The sequence below is a fragment of the Mytilus californianus genome, unplaced genomic scaffold, assembly GCF_021869535.1.
Source record: "Mytilus californianus isolate M0D057914Y unplaced genomic scaffold, xbMytCali1.0.p SCAF_7, whole genome shotgun sequence".
Lineage (NCBI taxonomy): Eukaryota > Metazoa > Mollusca > Bivalvia > Mytilida > Mytilidae > Mytilus > Mytilus californianus.
Window position 1 is genome coordinate 3,090,455 of NW_026262723.1, and position 27,111 is coordinate 3,117,565.

General features: G+C 33.0%; 1 protein-coding gene across 4 annotated transcripts in view; it reads left to right on the forward strand.

Annotated features, from left to right (window-relative positions):
• Window positions 1–875: 875 nt before the first annotated feature.
• Window positions 876–27,111, forward strand: part of LOC127709391 (uncharacterized) — an 84,235-nt gene continuing 57,999 nt past the window's right edge. The window contains exons 1-7 of one of the 4 annotated variants that reach the window (XR_007985628.1): window positions 876–1,004; window positions 7,915–7,965; window positions 10,794–10,863; window positions 13,958–14,215; window positions 15,882–16,019; window positions 17,076–18,697; window positions 18,862–24,491. Coding sequence is in view for 2 of the 4 variants with exons in the window: in XM_052214896.1 (XP_052070856.1) it covers window positions 10,827–10,863; window positions 13,958–14,215; window positions 15,882–16,019; window positions 17,076–17,296 (654 nt within the window). In the remaining 2 variants the exon portion in view is untranslated. Of the gene's footprint in view, window positions 1,005–7,914; window positions 7,966–10,793; window positions 10,864–13,957; window positions 14,216–15,881; window positions 16,020–17,075; window positions 24,492–27,111 lie in introns of those variants that run through there. The other 3 variants (XR_007985627.1, XM_052214896.1, XM_052214897.1) reach the window with 3 other exon arrangements.

The window sequence follows — 27,111 nt, forward strand, 5'->3', positions numbered from 1 at the left end:
CCCATGGCTAAAAATAGAACATAGGGTAAAATGCAGTTTTTGACATATCTCAAAAACTAAAGCATTTACAGCAAATTAGACAAGAAGTTAAAGTATTCATTATGTCAAGGTCTACCTGCCCTGAAATTATCAGCCAAATCGGGTATCTGATTTTAAGGTTATTACCCCTGAATTGATGATTTTAAGGAAATTTTGCAGTTTTCGGTTATTATCTTGAATATTATTATAGATAAAGATAAACTGTAAACAGCAAAAATGTTCAGCAAAGTAAGATCTACAAATAAGTTTTATGACCAAAATTGTCAATTGACCCCTTAAGGAGTTATTGTCCTTTAAAGACAATTTTTCACAATTTGTTTATCTAATCTAGTTTGCTTACTTTAAAAAGTCTTCTCCTTTGAAACTGCTGAATCAAATTCAGCCAAAAATGGGCTGAAAGAGTTTCAGAGTATCTTGTATTTTATTTCCTTGTACGTCAAGAAACATAGTCACTATGGCTAAAATGGAACATAGGGTTAAAATGCATTTTTTGGCTTTTGAAGAAAATAAGACAGATTACAAATAACATTTAAATGGCATTTTAAGCCACTCATTAATATATATTGAAAAAAAAGCAAAAATAATCATCGATGAAAGATTTAAGCAAAAAATTACAGGTGAGCGATTCAGGCTCTTGAGAGCCTCTTGTTTATTGTTTTACTCCAAATACGGAGGTGTGCCTATATTGGCAGAATTTCATTGGATACAGAATACAGTATGTTTGTTTTCACTATTAATGAAGGAAAATAGAAGAAACTGGATTTAGCTAGCTGTGGCTGATTCAAACGGAAAATTGAGTTACAGGTTTTGTAGGTGGTGTTAGATGAATATCATAATCTTCACTTTACTGTTACGTCATTTACTTCCGGTTTTTTTTTCCCCACGAAAAATGTTTCTGAAAGAATTTTTGAGTATTTTCTCAATTACTGAAGCCGGTAGATCTGTTTTTCATCCAGACTGTTGAGGTATTAATGTATTAACTGTAATTAGAAAATCATGCTGGTTTATTTGCCATGTAAACAATTTAACTTCATGTAAACTTCGTAAAAAGTTTGTGACAAGTATAAATACAAAACATGCAATGCTATTTTGCTTAGTTTCTTTTGTTACCTATTCTGACATCGGACTCGGACTTCTTTTAAACTTAGTTTTACTGTGCGTATTGCTATGTGTTTCTTTTTTCTACATTGACTACAGGTACTATAGGGGGAGGGTTGAGATCTCACAAAACATGTTTAACCCCGCCGCATTTTTGCGCCTGTCCCAAGTCAGGAGCCTCTGGCCTTTGTCAGTCTTGTATGTTTTTTAATTTTAGTTCATTTATATGTTTTGGAGTTAAGTGTGACGTCCATTTTCACTGAACTAGCACACAATTTTATTTAGGGGCCAGCTGAATCCGGGTCCGTTCGCGCCCAATCACGTTCGCCCCCTTTCACTTTCGCACCCAACACGTTCGCACCCAAAGTCCGTTCGCACCCTACACGTTCGCGCCCAATTTTTATTGGTTTTGTGTTTAATAATTTGTAAACGAGTTTTGGTAAGTGTATTGCTATTAATATGTATTTTTTCATTGTTTCTAAATAAAGTGAGATTCTGGCAAGGTTTTTTTTTGTGTCATGTTAGATGTATTTCTATAAACATTTTTTTTTCATTGTTTTTAAATAAAGTGAGATTCTGACGACCAGTATTTTATTTTAGTGTTGAATAATTTTTAATCATGTTTTGGTTAGTGTATTGTTATAAATATTTTTCATTGTTTCTAGTAAATAAAGTGCGAATCTGACAACGTTATTTTGGTGTTGAATAAATGGTAAGCATGGTAAGTGTATTGCTATAAATATAGGGTGCGAACGTGTAGGGTGCGAACGGACCTAGGGAGCGAACGTATGGGGAGCGAACGTGTAGGGTGCGAACGTGTATTGGGCGCGAACGGACCCGATACCGGGCCAGCTGAGGACCACCTCCGGGTGCGTAATTTTCGCGCATGCAGTGAAGACCCATTAGTGGCCTTCACTGTTGTCTGCTCTTTGGTCAGGTTGTTGTCTCTTTGACATATTCCCCATTTCCATCATGTCCATTCTCAATTTTATAAAACAAGTGAAAAACTTTAACACAGTAGACTAATAGTCCTGAGTCCTCTGTCTTCAGTTCTAATAATTATTTAGATATACATTTGTAGGATCCCAATAATTGCCTAAATTAGGACCATAGAAATACATCTAAGGACCTAAGTACATACACAAAGGTTCATGAGGGGTCTAGGGCACAGGCACTTGTTTCTGTCAATGCTGGGGTTTAATATCCACACTTGTATGAAAAATCACAAGTTACAATGTAGCTAAAGAAAATTTTCTAAGTCTTCGGTTCAACCAATAATTTCTAACATTCCCTTGCATTTCTCATGAATAAACACACATCAGTCTGCTGGTAATTGATCATGATTTATCTTTACCATATGCATTAAACATGTTTCACATACCTTAAATTGAGAATATACCCCTCTAACAGAAGGTGTCAGGTCCGTTCGCCCTGTGTTCGTTCGCCCTACTTTTATAAATGTACATACATGTAATAAATATTAATGGTATTAGTTATATAAGGTTTTATAAACTTATTCAGATATTTAATTTATAAGTTAAATATTAAAGAAAATATATAATTCTCAAAAGTCATGAAAAAAAACCCATGAAAATATTTGAATCCGGGTCCGTTCGCGCCCATTCACGTTCGCCCTCTTTCACGTTCACACCCCGGGTCCGTTCGCACCCTACACGTTCGCACCCTTTTTATTGATTTTGTCTTAAATAATTTTTCAATCGTATTTTGGTTAGTGTATTGCTATAAATATTTTTTTTGTTCATTGTTTTAAAATGAAGTGACTTTCTAAAAACGATTTTTGTGTTGAATAATTTTTTAATCGTGTTTTGGTTATTGTATTGCTATAAATAAGTTTTTTTTTCATTGTTTAAAAACATGCAAAATAAAGTGACGTTTTTTGTGTTGAATATCTTTTTAATCGTGTTTTGGTTAGTGTATTGCTGTTTTTTTTTTTTTTTTTTCATTGTTTCAAAATAAAGTGACTTTCTAAAAAAGGTTTTTTGTGTTGAATATTATTTAAATGTTAAGATACCAAACCGCTTTAAACTCAACAACAATAACATTTTGAATCTTAATTGTTTTTACTCATACCAAGTTAAATACATGCTAATATAACTACATGCAGAATTTACATCAAGTTTAGCTGTGTAAACACCATATATAATTAACAGTAATCATAAACATGATAAATAATTAATCATCAAATCAATTTAAAACAATATTTCATTTAAAAAATTCAAAAATTGTCGAATTTTTCTTTATTTTGAGATAAACATCTTAAAAAACATCTTATAATTCATCGGGTTTTTGAATAAAAAAAAAAGGGTGCGAACGGACCCAGGGGGCGAACGTGTAGGGTGCGAACGGACCCGATACCAAAATATTTAAAAATTAATGGCTTGTTTTGGAGCATTAATTGGCTTCATTGTTACATATGATTTTATTTAGAATCACTTTTTTAAATAAACTAGTCAGCTTGGAATGAGTGAAAACATTGATTTTGAATTGTAATACAACTTGGCTTCTTTCATCTTAAATTTGTTTTGTTTAGTAAATCATGGTGTAGAAATGTAGAGTGAACAATGGTGAATGGCTGTTTTATTGTGTCCTTTTAGATTTTATTTATATAGAATATTTCAATTCAGTGCTCTTTAAAAAAATAGTGTTAGACACAACTGGTGCGTGATGCAAAGGACTAACATGACTAAGTTCAAGTTGGATCTTGTTATTACTGTTAATGCATATGGTTGTTTTGCATGTTTTGAAATTGGTTAAAATGTATGAAAAAAAAACACAAACTGATCATGTGATAACTTGATTTACAGTTGTGTTAATATACATGTATCAAATATCTTGTATTCCTGTACATTTCAGTGCAAATCAAAGAAAAATATCTATCTGGCAGTAGCATTATAACACAAATATTCGGAGAAACTTTCAACAAATTTGAACATACATGTACTTTATTCAAATAATTTACAATAAACAACAAGACTACAATATAAAATAAAAAAATAGGGCAAACGGACACATGGCGAACGGACCCAGGGCGAACGGACCCAGGGCGAACGGACCTGGATTCCTAACAGAATAACACACTTGTGACTATAATTATTAACCTTTTCCCAGACCATTGAATTTCTAATTCGGATCCTTGACTTCCAGTTCGGACTGGATACATTTTAAACAAATAAATTCAAATTGCTTTGAAAAATAAAACCTTTATTCTTTTGCAAAGACTGAAATTAATAAAGATATCTAGTATATTTATTGAAGAGAATTCTAACATGGTTATTCTATTTAGTTTAAAGTTTAGTTTTTGATCTGGTAACTAGTAAAATGAAACAGGTAACCAGAAAAATTTGACAAATCAGATTGCACAGTTATATTTACTTCCTACAAAACTAAAGTTTACCGAAAGTCAAGGAATTAGAAATTCAATGGTCTGAAAAAAGGTCAATAATTATTGTCATTGTGATTTTTCGTACAAGTGCGGATAGTAAACCCCCCATTGACAGAAAAAAATTGCCTGTGGTCTAGGGATGGTATTATTGTGAAAATACATGGAGCTAAAGAAGATCTTCCCTACCTCAACCAGTTAGACTACCTTTACAAATGTATATCTCAAGTTATACAGCACTCTCCCCCCTTTTCTTTATCCCCCCTGCATACCATTCATCTGTCTGAACAGCTCACAGATCTACTACTGGACAATCCCTGAGTCTTTCGCTCGGATACCCTCTGGCCAGTTCCTTGCCTGTCACCAAGACATGTCACAGTCATCTAATGACCTGGTCAAACCTTATGACTCTAGCCTCATTTATCTTTCTGCCAGTGGTTCATGCTCGCAACGCCTAATTTGTGAAAATACATGAATGGAAACCCTTAATCTCAGGGTTTCAAGAATTGTCATCCTAAGGCAAAAAAAAAAAATACATGTGTGTTTACTGTAACCTTCTGAAAATAAATAGGTTCGGTTGTTCTGCAAAAATATTTTTTTCTCAAAGTTGTTTTTGTCAGACTGATATGTTTTTAATCAGTTTTTCACAATACATGTACATATGTACTTGTGGACGTTTTTCAGCATTAAGATAGGGGTTGCACTAAAAGAACATCGCTGTCAAGAATAATACTGGTGAAAATATAATTTACCCAATTTTCAGTGTCATAAAAGTTAGGGACAGCTCTCAAAAATTAGGGACAGTTTGGGGTACAGTTAACATCGTAATAGAATAGAGAATTGAATTGGGGAATGTGTCAGAGACAACAACTCAACCAAAGAGTAGAAAACAGCCCACAGCCACTAATGGGTCTTCAACTCAGCGAGAGAATCCCGCTCCCAGAGGTGGGCTTTTGTTGTCCCTTACTCAATAATACATATAATACTACCTTAGAAGTTCAGCAAAATGGATGCCACACTAAACCCCAAATGATACAAATGAACCGAATTTTAAAAAAAAACACAAAAGACTAACAAAAGCTAGAGGTTCCTGACTTGGGACAGGCAAACACACATGTTTCTATTTTTTGTCTCGTGTTGATACATTAAAAAATTACACTTTATAATGAGTTTATGTTCTTTCTGTGCAATAACGTATGAACTGTTTTACCAATGCTTTTCAAATTTCAATATGTTGTTACTGATGCCTGCCAAGTTGGAAATGATGTCATGAGGATTGTTGGCATTTGAAGTCTGAAAGACTCTTTCTAGAACTGATGAAATAAAAAAATCCTGAATAATAACAGTCAGGGAACTTACTTACAAGTATCATTATGTCCATAAAGGTTAGAAGTAAGAGTTGTCTTTCTTTAATAATCACCTATTTAAGTAGTACAAATCAATATCTAGACTAAGTGATTTAATTTTATTGTAGCTTTAAATATAGAATACCAATGATCCAGGGACTAATTATGTTATCAGAACCAACATCTGTGTTGATAGGATGACCGGGTCATGTCAGGTGATGACCTTGTACTAAATCTAGGATAATGACATAAAAATCACTTGTTTAAGTATCATACCTCAATTTCCTTCCAAAAAATCACTTCTTTAAGTATCATTATTTTAATAACCCCCACTAATTTCAACACTCCCGAACAGTGAAATTTTGATCGCGAACAGTAGAATTTTATTACATAATCTTTAAGATGAAACCTTGAATTTTATAGGAAAAATACTCCCACTGCTGGGAAAAAACTGTTAAGAAAGTATCAGTTCATTATGTAAAGCCATTTTTATAGCATTTTTTCAACTAAAACAGAATTTGCAGCCAAATGATTGCAGCAAAGGCATAAACCTTGCTGCTTAAAAGAAGCAAAAAGTTCATTTTTTTCAATTTTACTAATGAAAAGATATTATCTAAACCTATGTATTTAAAATTTTGGTAAAACTACAAAATCACAATTTGTGACAAAACTTCGAATTTGCTACTTAAATAAGTGATTTAAAAATCACTTATTTCAATAAGTCCCCTGACTGAATAATGAATATTGATTTGTTTAACTTTGTTTTAATTTTTTCTGGAGAGAATAAGTTGCTGAATAACCTACATGCATGACATGCACATGTAATTCCCCTAAAATAAAACACATATATAACAGTAAACAATTTTATGTCACCAAAGTGCTCAGATTGCATGACATGCATGATGTGGCATTTTATTTGTTAATATTAACAAAAGTAATGCAAGTTAGTGTTGGACCCTGCTTACCTGTACATCACAAATAACATCATCTGGTAGTGACTGTACATGTTCACTGCATCTTATCTGTTAATCACTATATGGACTTTCTTGTAACTTGTATTTGTCTTACACATGTTACATGTAATAAATTTTTCAAAATGCAGATTTAAGAGTACTAGCAGTTACTGAAAGCTAGTTCATCATTTTCAAAGCCAATAACACCTTATAAAAAAATCATGTTTTCCCAAACTAAAATGCTAAAATATATATCAATACACATGTATCCAATGCACGATTTAGGGTAAAGACATGATGAACAGGATCATTTCAGTATGCTTCTCCAAAATTTCTTCTACAACTTACAAGTAGTTTTTATACGGCCGTTTACGGGATGGGACGTATTATGGTATACCATTGTCCGTCTGTCATCAACATGTCGGACAATAACTCAAAAATGCTATAACCAATTTGCATTAAACTTTGGTGAATTGTTTATATCTATTTACGTGAGCTCCCTTTTGATTTTTATAAATTTTGGATTTTACGTTTCCGAGTTGTGGGGTTTTATTCATTAAAAAAGGGGGGTTTTCCAGTTTTCGGACAATAACTCAAAAATGCTTTTAACAGTTTTCATGAAACTTTGGTGAATTACTTATATCTATTGATGTGAGATCCCTTAAGATTTTTATAAATTTTGGATTTGATGTTTCCGAGTTATGGGGTTTTATTCATTACAAAAGGGGGATTTTCCAGTTTTTGGACAATAACTCAAAAATGCTTTGAACAGTTTTCATGACACTTTGGTGAATTGTTTATGTGTATTGATTAGAGCTCCCTTTCGATTTTTATAAATTTAAATTTTACGTTTCCGAGTTATGGGTTTTAATTCATTAAACATGTTAAAGAAGGGGGATTTTCCAGTTTTCGGATAATTACTCAAAAATGCTTTGAGCAGCTTTCATGAAACTTTGGTGACTGGTTTATATCTATTGAAAAATCGAAGAGCGTATCATGCGCTCATGGCGCAGCTGTTTATTAAACATTCTTTTAGAGTTATTACATGTATTATGTACATGTATATTTTTTTTTGTAGTTGTAGAGAAAATCAGGAAAAGAGAAAAAAAAATATGACTTTCTTGCTTGTGTAAGTAAAAGAAAAGAAAAAAAAAACTGTCAGTCTGCTCCAAAATACTGTAAATTCAGAAATTATTGCGATGTTTTTATTATTGCGAAAAATGCGACAGGGTTATAATCGCAATAATTCAAACTCGCATTTTGAAATTTTTTATATGAATTAAACAGGATTTTTCTCAATATCGCAAAAATTAAAATCGCATTTTAGTCTAAAATGACAAAATCGTAATAATAAATGCACGTAATAATTTCTGAATTTACAGTAAGTTACCTTTGCACCAGTAAATTCAATTTACTTGAACATGTTCAGCTGATGTTGAACAAGTACTACCCCTGAATGACTTAATTACATGACTTAAAAAATAATTGAATAATTGTTAATAAGAGGTTTTGCTGAAATCCCACTGACAATTTTTACATTCATATATATTTATTGAGAATATTAATTGTTGTTTACTTAATGTCCAGTGGCAAATATTGCATGCATATTCAAGAAGGGGACATAATGTACAGATGACAAATTATAATTGATAATTTACTTAATTCAAATGTTGTAATTGATTTTATTGCAACAAGGAAATTTAAAGCTGTTGTACATGTTGCACAAACACAAAGTGCATTTTTAACATTTAACTTTTGCAACACTATCCATGCTATCAATTGATATTCAATGCATGTAATGTAAAGAAAAGTTTATTTGACACCGCCAACAAACATTGATCGAAACAGGAAATCATTACATCTAATGGCTATTGTTAATGTTTGAGGTTCACATTTGGGGATCACTGAAATAAGCACAAACATGTTTTAAATAAATAAGAACATATACATCTATACATAATTTTGCAGTTGCATACATTGTACTTTTTCCTCCTAAAATCATGAAAATTGAAAATTAATCAAATTGATTAGTATAAGAAAAAAATTGTCTGAAAAAAACCATTATAAATATTGATTGTGAGGAAATTTAGGTATTCTATTAATCTAAATGTCCCCAATAATGATGTTCATTTGTTAATACATGTACAATCACAGTGTATATCATGTACATATAAATTGGTGTTTATGAAAATGTGATCAGATTTTTTAGTTCATTTGGGAATACAATGACCTTTCAGCTTATAAACATGATAAAGTAATATTGTAAGTTGGTACATGTATATTATTTCTATGAAGAACAAATGCTGCGAATACATTATGTCAGGAGACAGCAAACCAACAAAGCAAAAACAATAACATCTAGTATCAAAAACAATGCAATATGTAAATCTTTATTGTAATGCATCAACCAGTTTTGATTGTGGGGAGGGGGGAATGGGGAGCATTTGTAATTCAAAAAGTTGACTCTTAATTAAATTTCTTGAATAAACATGATAAAATCACATGCTTCAGACAAAAAGTAAAGTAATGTAAATAGTAAATACATAAATAGTTTGTTTATTATTCATGTTATTGTTTCTATTAAAAAAATTGACAACATTCCTTTTAAAAACAAATCTTGTACCTACATTTAATATTGCCTGTATCACCTTGTATGTTATAGAACATGTTGAGAAATAATTTGTGTCCAGAAAACCATGTGCCTCACAAAAAAAAAATGGCAGTAAGAATTTTTTTTAGAACTACTGTCTAGTACTACATGAACAGTCAGGGATATAACTCTACAGGATTATTACAGAAAAATAACATACATTTGTTATTGTGGTCTAAAAAATCAAAGATCTGTGATAACATATGTATGTTACATGTTTCAAAGGGACAATATACATCACTAGTTTATTTAAAATGCATACAAGTTCTATTGATATTACTATTGTCTTTATGTATACTTAACTACAGAAAGATATAACAGTTCATAGTTTGCCAATTTTGCATAGTACACCTATATGTTATTACAGAAAAAAATATGCCTGTAATAACTAAAGGGTGTTATCACAGCTTCTCTATATCACTCCAAAACATTTTCTCAGACATACATCATGCTTAATTACAATGTATTTTAATTTATTGTAAGAAATAATGACCAGAGCATGTAATGAGGTTCTGTGTAAGCTTCCCAGCAAGACGTCCCAAGTGTCTCATATAATAGGTTACATTCCTTTAATAACTAAGCTATGTTATTACAGCTAATTTTATCCCTTAAAAGCCTTGTATCATTGATATACCATGGTTAATCAAAAAAGTATTAATTTATTTAGAAAATTAATTATCAAGGCTATGCATTTAGTTTCTGCGCAAAGTCTCAAGAGTTCCCTAGAGCCCATTATAAATTAAAATATTTTTGATTTATTTTACAAATAACAAACATATGTTATTGCAGATTTAGAAAATTAAAGGAATAAAGAGTAGACAACTCATGAAAGTATCTGTAATAACACCCGCAAGTTATTTTCTGTAATAACCCTATAGAGTTATATCTCTGACTGATGTACAAGTCACAAAGGGGTCAAATTATGTATTATAATCATAATACATATACTATGAATTCTTTAAAAGTATTGTCTAATACAATGAGACACTGGCTGTGATTACAGGGGGCAAGGGAGGGTGTGAGAGGTTTCCTGTCCCAGCAAAAAAATTGACAATCATCGGCATCCCCTATTTAATTGTGTATATTGAATGATGGTCATGCCATTTAAAAATATGTAATATTGTTGTGATGCCTATATAATCCTATTGTGAATTGATAAGTATCTTAACCAAATCTATCCATATACTTTAGGCATTGTATTTTGTTGTTAAAACATTAATAACATCTGTTACATTATGACTAGCTACAATGTAGAAATTGTTGGGAGAAAAAAAGATCAATAAAACTAATTTATATGTTAATTTCAGACTGAATAATGCACAGAACAAATGATCTGAGAAATGTCGGGAACAAGTAAAGGAAATAAACAAAACTTAGGTAAGTATAACTTAAACATGTGTTAAAGGTCATGTAGGAACAAATCATAACAAATAAAAGAAAAAAACTTGGGTAAGTTCAAAGGTCAGTTTAGAACAAATTATGACAAGTAAATGATAGAAACAAGCAATGGTAAGTTCAAAGGTATTGTGGGAACAACTTGTGACAAAAAAAGGAAAGATAGGAAACCTAAGTTCAAATTAAAGGTCATTCAGGAAAAATAAAACATGTTAAAGGTAAAACAAAACTTAAGTAGGTTTAAAGGTCATGCAGGAAAAAATCATGACAAGTTGATAAGGTAAGAAACAAAACTTTAATATTAAGATAAAGGGATGTGATTGCTGATAAGACAACTATACACCAGAACCCAAAGAATGTAAGCAGCTATAGTTCACCCTAAAGCCTTCAACAATGAGCAAATCATATATCTTAAAAAAATGAGAAAATGTCAAACAAGGATACCCATGGCCTTGTTTACAATAAAAGAACAAACAAAAACCAAAAAAATAAAACAGACAACTTGGGACAGGGACATACAGAATGTGGCAGGGTTAAATATGTTTGTGAGTGCTCAACCCTCCCCTTACCTGTGACATTTGTGTGACATCACAAAATAAGGAAAATATAAAAATCAGTTGAAAATGGCTTGACTCGTCAGATTGGCACAAAGCATGAAAAACAACTAACATAAAGACAAAAATCACAAAGTGCTGATCTAAGAGTACTCACGGTTACTGATAGCTAGTTCAGAACAAATTACAACTAAAATATAAAGTTCTCCCAGGCAAAAGTATCAATCAGTACAAATTCAACAGATTAAGTATGAAGATGTCATAAACAGTCTGGGCAAGCATGACCTTGTGCAATGCCAAATTAATATAAGTATAATGTGCTGTAAATAGCATCAACAGGATGTTGGACCAATATAATTTATTACTGTGTTCATGCAGTAATGATTTAATGTATCAAAAACAAAATCAATGTTAGTACCAATAAAAACTATATTCAAAGATGTTACATGGATAAACTTTTAAGACTGTGCGGTATGGGCTTTGCTCATTGTTGAAGGCCGTACGGTGACCTATAGTTGTTAATTTCTGTGTCATTTGGTCTCTTGTGGAGAGTTGTCTCATTGGCAATCATACCCCGGGCCCGGCGGCTTGCCCATCTTCTTTTTAGCTCACCTGACCTGAAAGGTCAAGTGAGCTTTTCTCATCACTTTGCGTCCGTCGTCCTGCGTCCGTCGTCCGTCGTCCGTAAACTTTTACAAAAATCTTCTCCTCTGAAACTACTGGGCCAAATTTGACCAAACTTGGCCACAATCATCATTGGGGTATCTAGTTTAAAAAATGTGTCCGATGACCCCACCAACCAACCAAGATGGCCGCCATGGCTAAAAATAGAACATAGGGGTAAAATGTAGATTTTGGCTTATATCTCTGAAACCAAAGCATTTAGAGCAAATCTGACATGGGGTAAAATTGTTTATCAGGTCAAGATCTATCTGCCCTGAAATTTTCAGATGAATCGGACAACCCGTTGTTGGGTTGCTGCCCCTGAATTGGTAATTTTAAGGAAATTTTGCCGTTTTTGGTTATTATCTTGAATATTATTATAGATAGAGATAAACTGTAAACAGCAATAATGTTCAGCAAAGTATGATCTACAAATAAGTCAACTTGACCAAAATGGTCAGTTGACCCCTTAAGGAGTTATTGCCCTTTATAGTCAATTTTTAACCATTTTTCGTAAATTTTTGTAATCTTTTACAAAAATCTTCTCCTCTGAAACTACTAAGACAAATTTAACCAAAATTGTCCACAATCATCATTAGGGTATCTAGTTTAAAAAATGTGTCCGATGACCCTGCCCGCAAACCAAGATGGCCGACATGGCAAAAAATAATACATAGGGTAAAATGCAGTTTTTGGCTCATATCTCTGAAACCAAAGCAAATCTGATGGTATAAAATTGTTCATTAGGTCAAGATCTATCTGCCCTGAAATTTTCAGACCAATCAGGCAACATGTTGTTGGGTTGCTGCCCCTGAATTGGTAATTTTAAGAAAATTTTGCAGCTTTTGGTTATTATCTTGAATATTATATAATGTACAGCAAAGTTAGATCTACAAATAAGTCAACATGACCAAAATTGTCAATTGACCCCTTAAGGAGTTATTGCCCTTTATAGTCAATTTTTTACAATTTTCATAAATTTTGTAAATTTTTGTAAATTTTTACAAAATATTTTCCACTGTAACTACTGGGCCAAGTTCATTATAGATAGAGATAATAGTAAGGAGCAAGAATGTTCAGTAAAGTAAGATCTACAAACACATCACCATCACCAAAACACAATTTTGTCATGAATCCATCTGTGTCCATTGTTTAATATGCACATAGACCAAGGTGAGCGACACAGGCTCTTTAGAGCCTCTAGTTTATATTTAAGAGTAAGTTTATTCAAAGGATCATTTGGTTGTTGTCTCATTAACATACATACCTTTCTATTTATACATGTATATATAGGTCACTCAAGGTCGTTCCATTAAAAGATCATTCTTCCCTCAGCCTTGTGCTGATAGAATCATTGGGGACATGTAATTGAAAAAATACACTATTACAGTCAATTATAATTACTTTGATCCATGACCCCATCCCCATTAAGGTAATGCTGGTTATTCATATTATTGAAGGAAAGAATTTCACTTGTTCACAAACCTGTAATTTTAATATCAAATGAGAATAAAACCATGTACATTTGTAATTTTACACTGAAATAGATCAACTATTCAACCAAAATAATTATGATCATGATTATCGGTTGTCACTGATCAGAGATCACCACTTGGAGAGCTTTTGAAAAAATAGAAAAAGAGTTAAATACTGTGGATTCATTATTATTCATGGGATACTAATTTTTGTTGTGGATTTCGTTGGTAATATCGGTAAACCATGAATTTAAATGTTCAATTCAGCGCTAATTAACTTTCTATTTTTTTAGGTTTTTATCTAGCCTTTGCAAAACCACAAAATCAAATATTCACTTTCCTTAATCCATGAAAAAATCTTTATCATGGTAATGTTCATTTTAGTTCAGAAACTTTCAACACAGACAAAGGATGGGTTGAAGATAGAGAACCAAAGATTATGTAAGATACTTAACGATCTGAAGAAGAAGTACAAAGTGACCTACGATGTCATACATCAACTTGATCAGGAGTACGAACAGTCTAAAGACAACATGGTACTTAGATACCCACAGTTAAAACAGATGATAAGACAAGCAACAACTGATCATGTTATACAACAGGCCGAGGTCCCTAAGATTCCTAAACATAAAGGAGTTAAAGGTTTGTGTCTTTAGTTGTTTTTATCTTTGTTTATATGAATAAAAACATGTATACAACATTGAGACAGCAACCCAAAGACAAAAACCAACAAATTCATTTTGAGGGCTACATCTTCAACATCAGGCAGTTGTCTTTAAAGTCTATATTATATGTCTAGCTCTGAATCATCCCAAAATAAAAATAAATAGATATGGTATGATTGCCAATGAGACAACTACCCATCAGAGACCAAATGATATAGAAGTTAACAACTATATGTTACTGTATGGCCTTCAACAATGAGCAAAACCCATACTGCATAGCAAAGCTATGAAAGTCCCTGATATGACAAATGTTAAAATGTAACACAATTAAAGTAACGGCCCAGTTTATGTACAAAATAATAAATGAGAAACAAATATGATATTCAGCAAAAAACTACAACCGCTGAATTACAGCTGGCTTCTGACTTGGGACAGGCACATACATTGACATACAGAATGATGTGGGGTTAAACATGTTATAAATGTACATAACTATCGTGTTTCCATCCCCAATGTTATTTTTTATATCATGAAAAATTTTGAGATTTTGATCAGAATTAATGTGTTGTTTGTAACACACATTATTTTTGTTGTCAAGATATTGTTATATGTTTCCATTTGTTTCCTCTTTAAAAAACTTCCTTTCCAATTGAGATTGTCGCACAATTCAAAATACTACGTTAAAAAACTTCCCTTCCAATTGAGATTGTCGCACAATTCAAAATACTACGTTAAAATACTTCCCTTCCAATTGAGATTGTCGCACAATTCAAAATACTACGTTAAAAAACTTCCCTTCCAATTGAGATTGTCGCACAATTCAAAATACAACGTTAAAAAACTTCCCTTCCAATTGAGATTGTCGCACAATTCAAAATACTACGTTAAAAAACTTCCCTTCCAATTGAGATTGTTGCACCATTCTAAATACTACGTTAAAAAACTGCAACAAAGACTCCAAAGGTCAGCAAAAAATATTAGATATGTTCAAAAAAATATACAGAGGAAATGATTTGAAATCAAATCAGAGGTTAGACAAGTTAGAATGGATCTTTAAAAATATGAAAATTAAATTGATGAACAGTTATTATTTGAAATTTCCAACAAAAAAAAATGATGGGGTTAGTTTTGAAAAAAACCAGCAAAATCACTGATGGAAGACAGTCAGCTAGTACAAACAACACTAGACCATTCCATTAAAGAAACCTCTCTTGATAGTGAATTTTCCCAGTGTATGCTGGTAATTGTTGGTGTTTCACCCTGAAATAACAGCCTGCAAATTACCTGCATTGTTTGTACAGTGAAGTACTATGTAGAACAAATGACAGGATTGTTAACCTGAATGTTACAACTAATCATTCAAGTGCACCCTATTATACAGTTGTGTACTAAGTAAAATAAATGACAGGATTGTTAACCTGAATGTTACAACTCCAAATCATTCAAGTGCACCCTATTATACAGTTGTGTACTAAGTAAAATAAAAGACAGGATTGATGACCTGAATGTTACAACTCCAAATCATTCAAGTGCACCCTATTATACAGTGGTTCTTTCATCACTTGCAGGATCCATTTTATACTTTATCACTTTGAATTTACTTTACTTATATGTTTATTTGGTTTAATATTTATAAATTTCAGATCTGTTTCATAGTACAGAAGGGACAACACAAGTGCAACAGCCAGTCGCATCAAAGTCTTCTAGTTTCTTACAGACCTGTAAACAGTTTGCTGGCAAATCTGATGATTCTTCTTATGAAACAAGAACTGTTACAAGAAGTAAGATTTATAATGTGTGTTATGAAATATTTTCATTTGTTAGATGACATCAAAATCAGCTTATAGTTTGGTAATGTCAGAAAGAAGGGGGGGATGAGGAAAAGTTGTTACCTATTTTGTGTACTTGTAATTCATGGGAAGATTACACACATGTTGAAGTTGAGCAGCTACTATTATGGAATAGTTTTAAGAAATATTTTGAAAAGGTCAGGCTGGATTATCTCAAAAAGGGCGCTTTGGCATGTAAATTCAATAGGAACATTTTTTAGCACAAAATTGGAAAGAATGCTTTACCAAAATAATATGGATTCATTTATTTACGTACATACCAATATTCGTGGGTTGTGAAAATATTGTATTTTTGTGGATATTTGATTTTATGGTTATGCAAAAGCCTACATACTAACCTAAAGAATATTTGTACGTCATTTGACATTTACGGATGTTCGCTACTCTGTTTTAAAATAACAAGCTTTTTAAAAGACTGTTCTAAAATGATAGTATATAAATAAAGGAACTAAAAAAGCAGAAAAAAAGAAGGGTCTGTGTGTTTTGTTTTTTTTGAGATAGAAGCCATTGAAAATTTGGCGGGAAATAATTTTCTCTAGATTTTTCATACATTTAACATTGGCACCCTTTTTCTTTTAAAAAATATGAAAAAATAACAAGGATTTTATAGGATTTTCAAATATGGCTTTTTAAACTGTATGTAATAAAATTATGAAAAGAAAAGTAGAGGTTAGTGGGCAAAATTTTTTAATAGCAATACTTGGATAAAACCAAAGGATTCTGAAAATCTGGCAAAAATTCAAAAACAAGAGGAGCGAACATCCTTAACACTTGGTTAACCTATACTCATGATACTCATGAAATCCAAGAAAATTGGTATCCCACGAATAATAATGAATCCTCTGTAATATGGAATTCTCATTGACAACTAGCCCATGTCTCTTTTTATTCATTTTCACAAAGGGACAATAAAGACTTAACACTTAGAAGAGGCACACGTGAAATTCATACTTGTGACATCAACTTTAAATGCTCATTCCATTTCAGATCTTTCAGACATGCATAAGAAAGAGATAGAAGAAGATAACAGAAGCAAGGAACACATGATCAGCGTGTATGAAAATAAATTCTTACGAGCTCACAACAGACTGACCAAACTAAAACAAGAGTTTATTGCATCTAAAGAAGATCTTCCTCCCCTTAGATACAAAAAGTTGAAAGAAATGATAAAAACAGTCACTAAAGATGAAAAATTAAAACCTGAATGAAGAAAGGATGTTACAATGGGTTTGATATAAGTACTTTAGTTCTCAGGATTATGTTGTTATTTTTGGGGAGAGAGAGAGAGATGGTCATTCTTTTCTTTAATGTGCAATTCTATATTATTAAAGCCCTAACTGCAGTCCATCATATTTGCATTTTGCATTGCACTTTTTTGTTATAGTAGATCATGAAATATGTCAGTTCAGATAAAAATTACTACATTATTTGTATTTAATTACATTTTTATTGAACTATTTTCTACATATTTCCTTGATTATAAAGCTAAAATAATAAAATAAACTAAAATGTGCTAAGAAATTCAATATGTATATTTTTTTTTAGCTTTTGTATCTTTTTTTTTTAATCAATCTAATTTTTCCAAATTTTGTATTCTCTTTACTTTATAATGTAAATTGCTCAGTTAGTTTTTTTGAACACCACATACATTTTTGCAACTGTTTGAGAATCAAAACACTTAGTTTAATGTAAATGCAGTGACTTTGTAATTATAGTTTAAAGAAAATTACAGTATTTTGATAATAATATTCAAAAAAGGAAACTGTCACCTGGTAAAACTTAAAGACTAAGTTAACTTATTTGTGATACTGGCAACTCTTAGATGAGTACTTTCACATACATTCATTTAAATACATGTCAGAGGTAGACATAAACTTTTTTAACAACGTACCCTTTGGGCAAGTAACCATGATATATAACTTGTTCAAAAGAGATAACCACTTGTCCAAATTATGTGCTTTCTTAAGAAATTTTAAATTGCCATTTATGGGCATAAAATCAGATAAATTCACCAAAAATAAATGAAATGTAGTGGTTTACAGAAAGTGCTGTACCAAGCCACTTGAACCAAACCACTTCAGCAATTTGACCTTAAAGAAAACTCAAAGCAAAATATATATGTTTTAAGTCACAACATTATAATTTTGTAGTTTTTATTTTTTGTTGACAAATTTTCAAGGACTTATTTGTCTGTCCTGTTCAGTATTTATATACAAAATATCGAATCTGTACAATCTCTGATACCCTTAAAGTGTATTTTACCTTTTTTTATTATCATTGTTAGCTTTTCATATTTTTATACGACCGCCAAAAAATTTTTGTGGTCGTATATTGGTATGACGTTGGCGTCGGTGTCGTCGTCGTCGTCCGGCATCGTCCGAAGACACATTGGTTTTCGCACTCTAACTTTAGTTTAAGTGAATGGATCTCTATGAAATTTTACCACAAGGTTCAATACCACAAAAGGAAGGTTGGGATTGATTTTGGGGGTTATGGTACCAACAGTAAAGGAATTAGGGGCCAAAAAGGGGCCAAAAATAAGCATTTTTGTAACTTCCAGACATAACTTGTGTGTTAGTGTATGGATCTCTCTGACATTGTACCACAAGGTTCCATATCACAAAAGGAATGCTGGGATTGATTTTGGGGGTAATTGCCTAAAAAATTATAGGAATTAGGGGCCAAAAAAGGGGGCAAAAAACAAGCATTTTTCTAGTTTCATGACAATAACTTGTGTGTAAGTATATGGATCTTTCTGAAATTGTACTACAAGGTTCCATATCACTAAGGGAAAGCTGGAATTGAGTTTGGGGGTAATTGCCGAAACGTTTAGGAATTGGGGGCCAAAAAGGGGCAAAAAATAAGCATTTTTCTAGTTTCCAGACAATAACTTGTGTTCAAGTGTATGGATCTCTCTGAAATTGTACTGCAAGGTACCATACCACAAAGGGAAGGCTGGGATTGATGATGGGGGTAATTGCCTCAATATTTTAGGAATTAGGGGCCAAAAAATGGCAAAAAACAAGCATTTTTCTAGTTTCAGGACAATAACTTGTGTGTAAGTGTATGGATCTTTCTGAAATTGTACTACAAGGTTCCATATCACAAAGGGAAAGCTGGGTTTGAGTTTGGGGGTAATTGCCCTAAAGGTTTAGGAATTTGGGGCCAAAAAGGGGCCAAAAAACACATTTTTCTAGTTTCCAGACAATAACTTGTGTTCAAGTGTATGGATCTCTCTGAAATTGTACTGCAAGGTACCATACTACAAAGGGAAGGTGAGGATTAAGTTTGGGGGTGATAAATCATAAGGGGTTTCAAAAAATTTTGGGGGGGATTTTTTTTTTTTCCTTTTTTTTTTCTTTTAAAATTTTCCATTTTAAGTTGGTTATTTCTGATTTATATTTAAAAGCAAATAATAATGATATGGTAGGAGATACACACCAAACAGGATGTGTAAATTATTATATAATTAGTATTGTGCAATAGCAAGAAATTTTCAATTGCACAGTATTGCACAATAGCAAGAAATCTTCAATTGCACAGTATTGCGCAATAGCAAGAAATCTTCAATTGCACAGTATTGCGCAATAGCAAGAAATATCCAATAGCACAATATTGCGCAATAGCAAGAAATTGTCAATTGTACAGTATTGCGCAATAGCAAGAAATATTTAATTGCACAGTATTGTGCAAAAGAAGATACTTCGTATAAATTGCTTATTTCTTGACCAATTTCAGTGGGGTTTTATTCTTGAATTCTTGGGGTTCTTTAATATGCTGAATCTAACCGTGTATTTAGTTTTTGGATTTTGGGCCCAGTTTTTAAATTGGTCCACATTGAGGTCCAAAGGGTCCAAAATTAAACTTTGTTTGATTTCATCAAAAATTGAATTATTTGGGTTCTTTGATATGCCGAATCTAACCGTGTATTTAGATTCTTAATTTTTGGTTCCGTTTTCAATTTGGTCTACATTAAGGTCCAAAGGGTCCAAAATAAAACTTAGTTTGATTTTAACAAAAATTGAATTCTTAGGGTTCTTTGATATGCTGAATCTAAACATGTATTTAGATTTTTGATTATGGGCCCAGTTTTCAAGTTTGTCCAAATCGGGGTCCAAAATTAAACTTTGTTTGATTTCAACAAAAATTGAATATATGGGGTTCTTTGATATGCTGAATCTAACCATGTATTTAGATTTTTGATTTTTGGGCCCCGTTATCAACTTTGTCCACATTGAGGTCAAAAGGGTCCAAAATTAAACTTTGTTTGATTTCATCAAAAATTGAATTCTTGGGGTTCTTTGATATGCTGAATCTAACCATGTATTTAGATTTTGGATATTAGACCATAATAGGTGAATGTCCAATTTAAAATTTTTAAGTTCTTAGACCACATTCATTCTGTGTCAGAAACCTATGCTGTGTCAAATATTTAATCACAATCCAAATGCAAAGCTGTATCAAGCTTGAATGTTGTGTCCATACTTGCCCCAACTGTTCAGGGTTCGACCTCTGCGGTCGTATCAAGCTGCGCCCTGCGGAGCATTTTATTGGTATTTTGCCAAAACACTCCATCAGAGATAGCTGTCGTGCCACCAAAAATCCCAGGGGCTTGGGAATGTTATTTTAGAACGTTATTCCTCTTTATCCAATGAAAACACTGGAAGAATAAAACAATGTCCCTGGGTCTCTTTGCTTAATCTGGGATCTGACGTTAGAACGAGATTCAATAGACAAAATAGGTGCAGAATGTATACAAAAGGAAATAATTAGATAATAGCTTCAAAGAAATCAATATTCAAACATAAATAGGTACGCCAAATCCTAGAAAAATATCTATCGAAACGAACTATATACATTGACAAGCTATGCATGGATGATAACCAATAAACTTTTGGGAAATAAGTGCGACCTGAACCTGGGTCACAATTCCGAACGTTTTGAAAAAGAAATAATCGGTAGCTCTATGGTCGGCAAATAGTCAAAAAATATCATAAGGACCTAAGAGCTACGGTTCCGCAGCTAGCCATGGCCATGTCAAGCAATTTATTAAAATAATGTGCTCAGATGTCCATTTTATGATCATGTATTTGTGTATTACAATATTAGTTAAGGAAACTGTTTATATAAAATCGTAATTATTTCAAAAAGTAGTGCATGGTGTATGATTTATCTGTTCCATCTACAATTTTATGGACAAAGGGAAATTCAATAAATTTTTAATCTTGTAATTTCAAAATCTAAATGCAAATTGAAAGCAATCTTTTCCCTCTTAATTAGAGGTCACAAGCGTATTGATTAACATTTGTAGTGATTGATGAGAAGGGGAGGGAGGGGGGGGATGACACGCTTTTGGAATGTGGGCTTTCGGAGGTAAAAAAGTGGAAATGTGGGATATAGGATATAAAAAAGAGGGATCTGGGAAAAAGAAGGAAGCAAAAGGGGAAGTGGGAAAAATTATAAAAATGCGGGAATTGTTGAATGAGCACCTCATGTCACCCCCTCATTATTTATTGTATTAATTCAGAATCTTCCTGCTCAGGACATGTGTTCATGTCTTTACCTTTTTACATGGTACTTTAACTTTTACATTTATTTTGTTACAGATATGACAAATTCTATTATTGTTTTTTTGCATGTTTCTATTTTTATATCTAAATAATGATGGGGATTTTTACTGTAGTGTTGTGGTTATCTGTAAGTTGTGAATATGTATCTTGACAGTCTGATTTATGTGATTTGCAAACACATTTTTTTTTATTGTATCTGCTTAATCTTGCCTGAAATTCATTAGCAAATCTAGAATTTTGTTAAAGAGTGATAATGATGCCGGTTTTATGTCTTGACTTTCAATTTTTTTGTATAATATTTAGAGAAATAAATTTAACAAAATATGTTTTTTATTGGAGAAAGACCATAATTACTTCTTACCCCAAAATCACACATATGTAACTCTGATGTCATATATTTTTTTGTTAATCAGATTAAGATAAAGATCTTGTGTCTTACAAGGAGCTGACAACATTTCATTCTACTTTCTGTCCTGGCAATTATTACATCAGCCAATGAGATTTCAGCCTTCAAATATGTTATGGTGTGTATCATCACAACAAAACCAGAAGATTCCGAAAGGTCTTTGAAACAGAAAGTAGACTGGAGTGTTGTGATATCCTTGTAAGCGAAACAAGAACATAGGATCTGTAATTCAATCAGATTGCATTTTTATGCCCCACCTAGGAAAATGATAGTGCGAGTGGGGCATCCGTGTACTATGGACACAGTTATTGTTTTTCAATAAACTGGTTTCTCAGTTGAAGATGATGTTTATTTTGTCTACCTGCATCTGTCAACAATTATAACTTATTGTTTACATTAGCCTCCTTAGCTCTAAGAAGCTTTTGTACCTTGGTAATATAATTACTGTAAATTCAGAAATTTTTGTGATGTTTTTTATTAATGTAAAAAAATGCAATGGGATAGATTTAACAAAGATGAGACCACTTGCATTAAAAACTTATAGTATTATTTGTATCTCCTGAAATCACAAAAAATAATCTTGCATTATTGTCCATTGTTTGAGAATCGCAGTATTAAATGCACACACAAATTTCTGAATTCACAATATTTCAATAAGATCATGACATGTTTATTGTCTTTTTTCTGTAGTCCAATCATTATCATTATCATTTGGTTGTGGAAAAAAAATCATTTTTACATGTGTAAGCTCATTTTAGAGACTATTGATTAATTTATTTTCTTGGGTATCAGTGTTAATTGATTATTGCAAAGTAGCATTATCCTGGATACTTGTTTTCATGATTTAAACAAATTTTGTAAATAAGCTAATAGAAAAATATTTTTTTGTTAAATAAAGAAATGCATGGTAAACCTTTAACCAATGAAACTTAAAAAAAGAATTTATATTATATAAAAAGTAATGTTTAGCTGTTGATCATTTATTGAGTGAATATTTAGATAGAAGTAATCGTTTCTTGTTGAGTGGAGTTGCCCAAGTGGTCTTGTGAAAGCTTGCTCGTCTTGAGTGCAGTGTTCTCCCCAGAAATTTCATATAGCATCCTGGTAAACAGGGGAATTTTAAAATACCATCTTATTTCTAGAAATTATAGCATCACATCCATAACACAATCTATAACATAATAATCTCAGATAGCATCACATTACCATGATGGTAAAAGGCCCTGGGGAGAACACTGGAGTGCTTGAAGTTATGAGTTTGATCCCTGTCCAGATCAAACCAAAGACGTAAGAATTGGCATTTGCAGCTTCTCTGCTAAGCACATACTTTTTGAACTAGGACATTTAAAATCCAGCTCATCATGTCTGTTCTAGTACAAGACAAGGGTTCATATTCATATCACATAGACATGTTCTTCATCTTGATATTCATGTTATATTTGCCACTGGACGTTAAACACCAATCTGTCATCTTCATGTTAAGTAGATGAAGGTTTCTAGAAAAGACTGTTGCAGGAAATTTTATTCTTATAAAATGATTGCACCAGGATAAGGAGGCCTTTTTTTCAAGTTAATAACTATCTAATAGGTTATAAACTAGTACAATTACTTTCTGTTGAAAACACTAACTTAAAGGAACTTTGTAATTTTGGAAAGTACTTACTCTATGCGTTTAAGTGCAGAAACAATATTTAAGACATGTTTATATTATATGTATTTTGAAACTCACAAACTGTTTAACAAATGTGACTGATATTTCTGACATTTATTATTTCTGTTTTTGTTAATGCTATACAACTTGTAAATTGTATATTTATGCATACTATACTGATGAACTGTATTGTTCAAAGTAATAAAGAATTGAAAGTAGGTTGAAATTAGTATATAATTTTTTATGTAATAATTCATGAACCTGATGAGTGTTTGTTTTTGTTAAGTGTTTTTATTTTACATGATTTTTATAGCACATCTGTGACTTTGAGTTATTTCCCTTTGACATCAGTTGAACTACTATTAACTATTTGTTTCGTTTCATTTTACATGAAATTCTAGATATCTCGCATATTGTATTCACCTTATAACTAATATCATGTGCATTCGCTTTGATTTGATACCTGTTCATATACAGAGGCGGATTTAGAGGGTTTTTCAGGGGGCCTGGGCCCCCCCTTTTGTGGAAAAATTTGGTTGATTATATAGGGAATCACTGAAGTATGACTAGAGCGGGCCCCCTCTTAAGCAGTCAGTGGGCCCTCTTATCAAAATTTCTGGATCCGCCACTGATATATACAGTAACATTAGAAAATCATTATATTGAGTTTTAATATTAATTTATGAATATTACTAATGTTATGGTGCTGTGGTTAAATAATTGTGCTTACAAAGATCTGAATCTTATTTTATATAATTAAAACATTTTGAAAGGTGTTATTTTGTTGTGTTATAAATCAACAGAGGGCCAATGAGCTATTGCCATCACTTGTAGTTCTTCAGTGTAAAAATTTTGAAAAACCACTTCCATGAAACCACTTTAAGACTTGAACCAATCTTTGTGTGAATGTTCCTTGTGGTACTTAGTTTATAAATAGTGTCAGAGATTTTAATCGATTTGTCAACAAACATGAAAGCTATAGCTTGAAATAGAAGAAAGGGTAAAACTGCAGCAGTATTTGACTGATATTTAAAAAGCTAAGAGCAATAATAGGAAAATAATTACAGCCAGGTTATGGTACCAACTTGCATTACCCCAATATACGTGTAGATACTGTTTTTGTTGTGTGTAGTACCAGCATATGGCTAGATGTAAACTGGAATCCGCTTGTAGTTAAGGTGCGCTCTAAGAACAAAGTGTAGTAGTCAGTTGAGAACCAGCATAGGCCATAGGTCGATTGTTTTCCTGTTATACAATACCTCAATACGGGAATGAATTAAGGACCTTTGTGCAGTACTATGTTATTTTTTTTACTGTCGTGCAGTTAATTATAACAAAGAGGTAATTGCTGAGACGACAATATTTCGATACTGGTCGAACAAGACTTGGTCATCATTACGGGTAGTTATGGTAAAGTCACGTAAGACTTAGTCATCAGTACGGGTAGTTATGGTAAAGTCGCGAAAGACTTAGTCATCATTACAGGTAGTTATGGTAAAGTCGGCCAAGACTAGTCATAATTACGGGTAGTTATGGTAATGTCACGCAAGACTTAGTCATCATTATGGGTAGTTATGGTAAAGTCACACAAGACTTAGTCATCATTACTGGTAGTTATGGTAAAGTCGCGCAAGTCATTGTTACGGGAAGGTTATGTTATCGTCGTGCAGATCATCATCTAGTGTACGTCATGGTACCGGCATGCAAGTCATCATTACGGGAAGGTTATGGTATCGTCGTGCAATTCATCAATTAGGGTACGTCATGATACCGGCATGCAAGTCATCATTACGGGACGGTTATGTTATGGTCGAGCAGATGATCATTTCGGATACGTCATGATACCGACATGCAAGTCATCATAACGGGAAGGTTATGTTTGTTGTGTAATGTTTCCCCAGCCTGTTGTGAGGGTACTGGTACAGCACCGAGGGATCCGAAGGGATACATGACACAAGGGTCACAGCTGAGTACTCTCAGCCTCTATTTCGAATGCATCACTCTATTAGTGCGGAACGAGCAAGGCAAGGAATCATAACGGTAAGGTTATGTTATCGTCGTGCAGATCATCGTTTAGGATACGTCATGATATCGGCATGCAAGTCATCATTACGGGAAGGTTATGTTAACGTGCTGCAGATCTTCAATTAGGATACGGCATGATACTGGCATGCAAGTCATCATTACGGGAAGGTTATGTTATCGTCGTGCAGATCGTTTTTTAGAGTACGTCATGATACTGACATGCAAGTCATCATAACGGGAATGTTATGTTATCGTCCTGCAGATCATGATTTAGGTTACGTCATGATACCGGCATGCAAGTCATCATAACGGGAAAGTTATGTTACCGTGGTGCAGATCATCAATTAGGGTACGTCATGATACTGACATGCAAGTCATCATTACGGGAAGGTTATGTTATCGTCCTGCAGATCATGATTGAGGTTATGTCATGATACCGGCATGCAAGTCATCATTACGGGAAGGTTATGTTACCGTGGTGCAGATCATCAATTAGGGTACGTCATGATATTGGCATGCAAGTCATCATTTAGGGAACAATGGGGAAGGTTATGTTATTGTCGAGCAGATGATCATTTAGGATACGTCATGATACCGGCATGCAAGTCATCATTACGGGAAGGTTATGTTTGTTGTGTAATGTTTCCCCAGCCTGTCGTGAGGGTACTGGTACAGCACCGAGGGATCCGAAGGGATACATAACACAAGGGTCACAGCTGAGTACTCAGCCTCTACTTCGAATGCATCACTCTATTACTGCGGAACGAGCAAGGCAAGGAATCATAGATTTAGGACATGACAAGGCAGGCACATTTACACCAAGCTTAGCTTGTTTAAATCCTTGGGGTTACCGTAGAGTCCAGCGAGACAGACCAAGTAACACTTTACTGGTAGTTGCGGGTGGTTTAAACTTTGGTCCTGCAGGGGTAAGAACGCCATCTTGGCATCAATCCAAAATTGTAAGTAACTACTGTCAATCCTGACAACTGGTATTTTTTTTTGGTGAGAATCAACATCGAGACTTCTCGCCAATAAGGAGTTTAAAGTGTTCTCCAGCACACCATAGTCGACATAGTCCTAGAAGGTCCAGAGGTTCTAATGACTCGCAATCAGAGTCTGACACAGATGGGCGACATTCTTAAAGCAGTCGGGGATGTAAGAAAAAGAAGGAGAAAATTGAAAAAAAGGCAATATTTGTCCTTGATCCCAAGAACGCTCCGTTTTAGTGGGAAAGGTAACTGGCAAGCCTTTTATACTAAGTTTTCTGGTTGTGCTAGAATTGCTGAGTGGACGGCCGAGCAGAAGAGGGAACAGCTATGCTGGTGTTTAGAAGATTCGGACAGTGAATACTACATCTTACTCCTGGAGAAT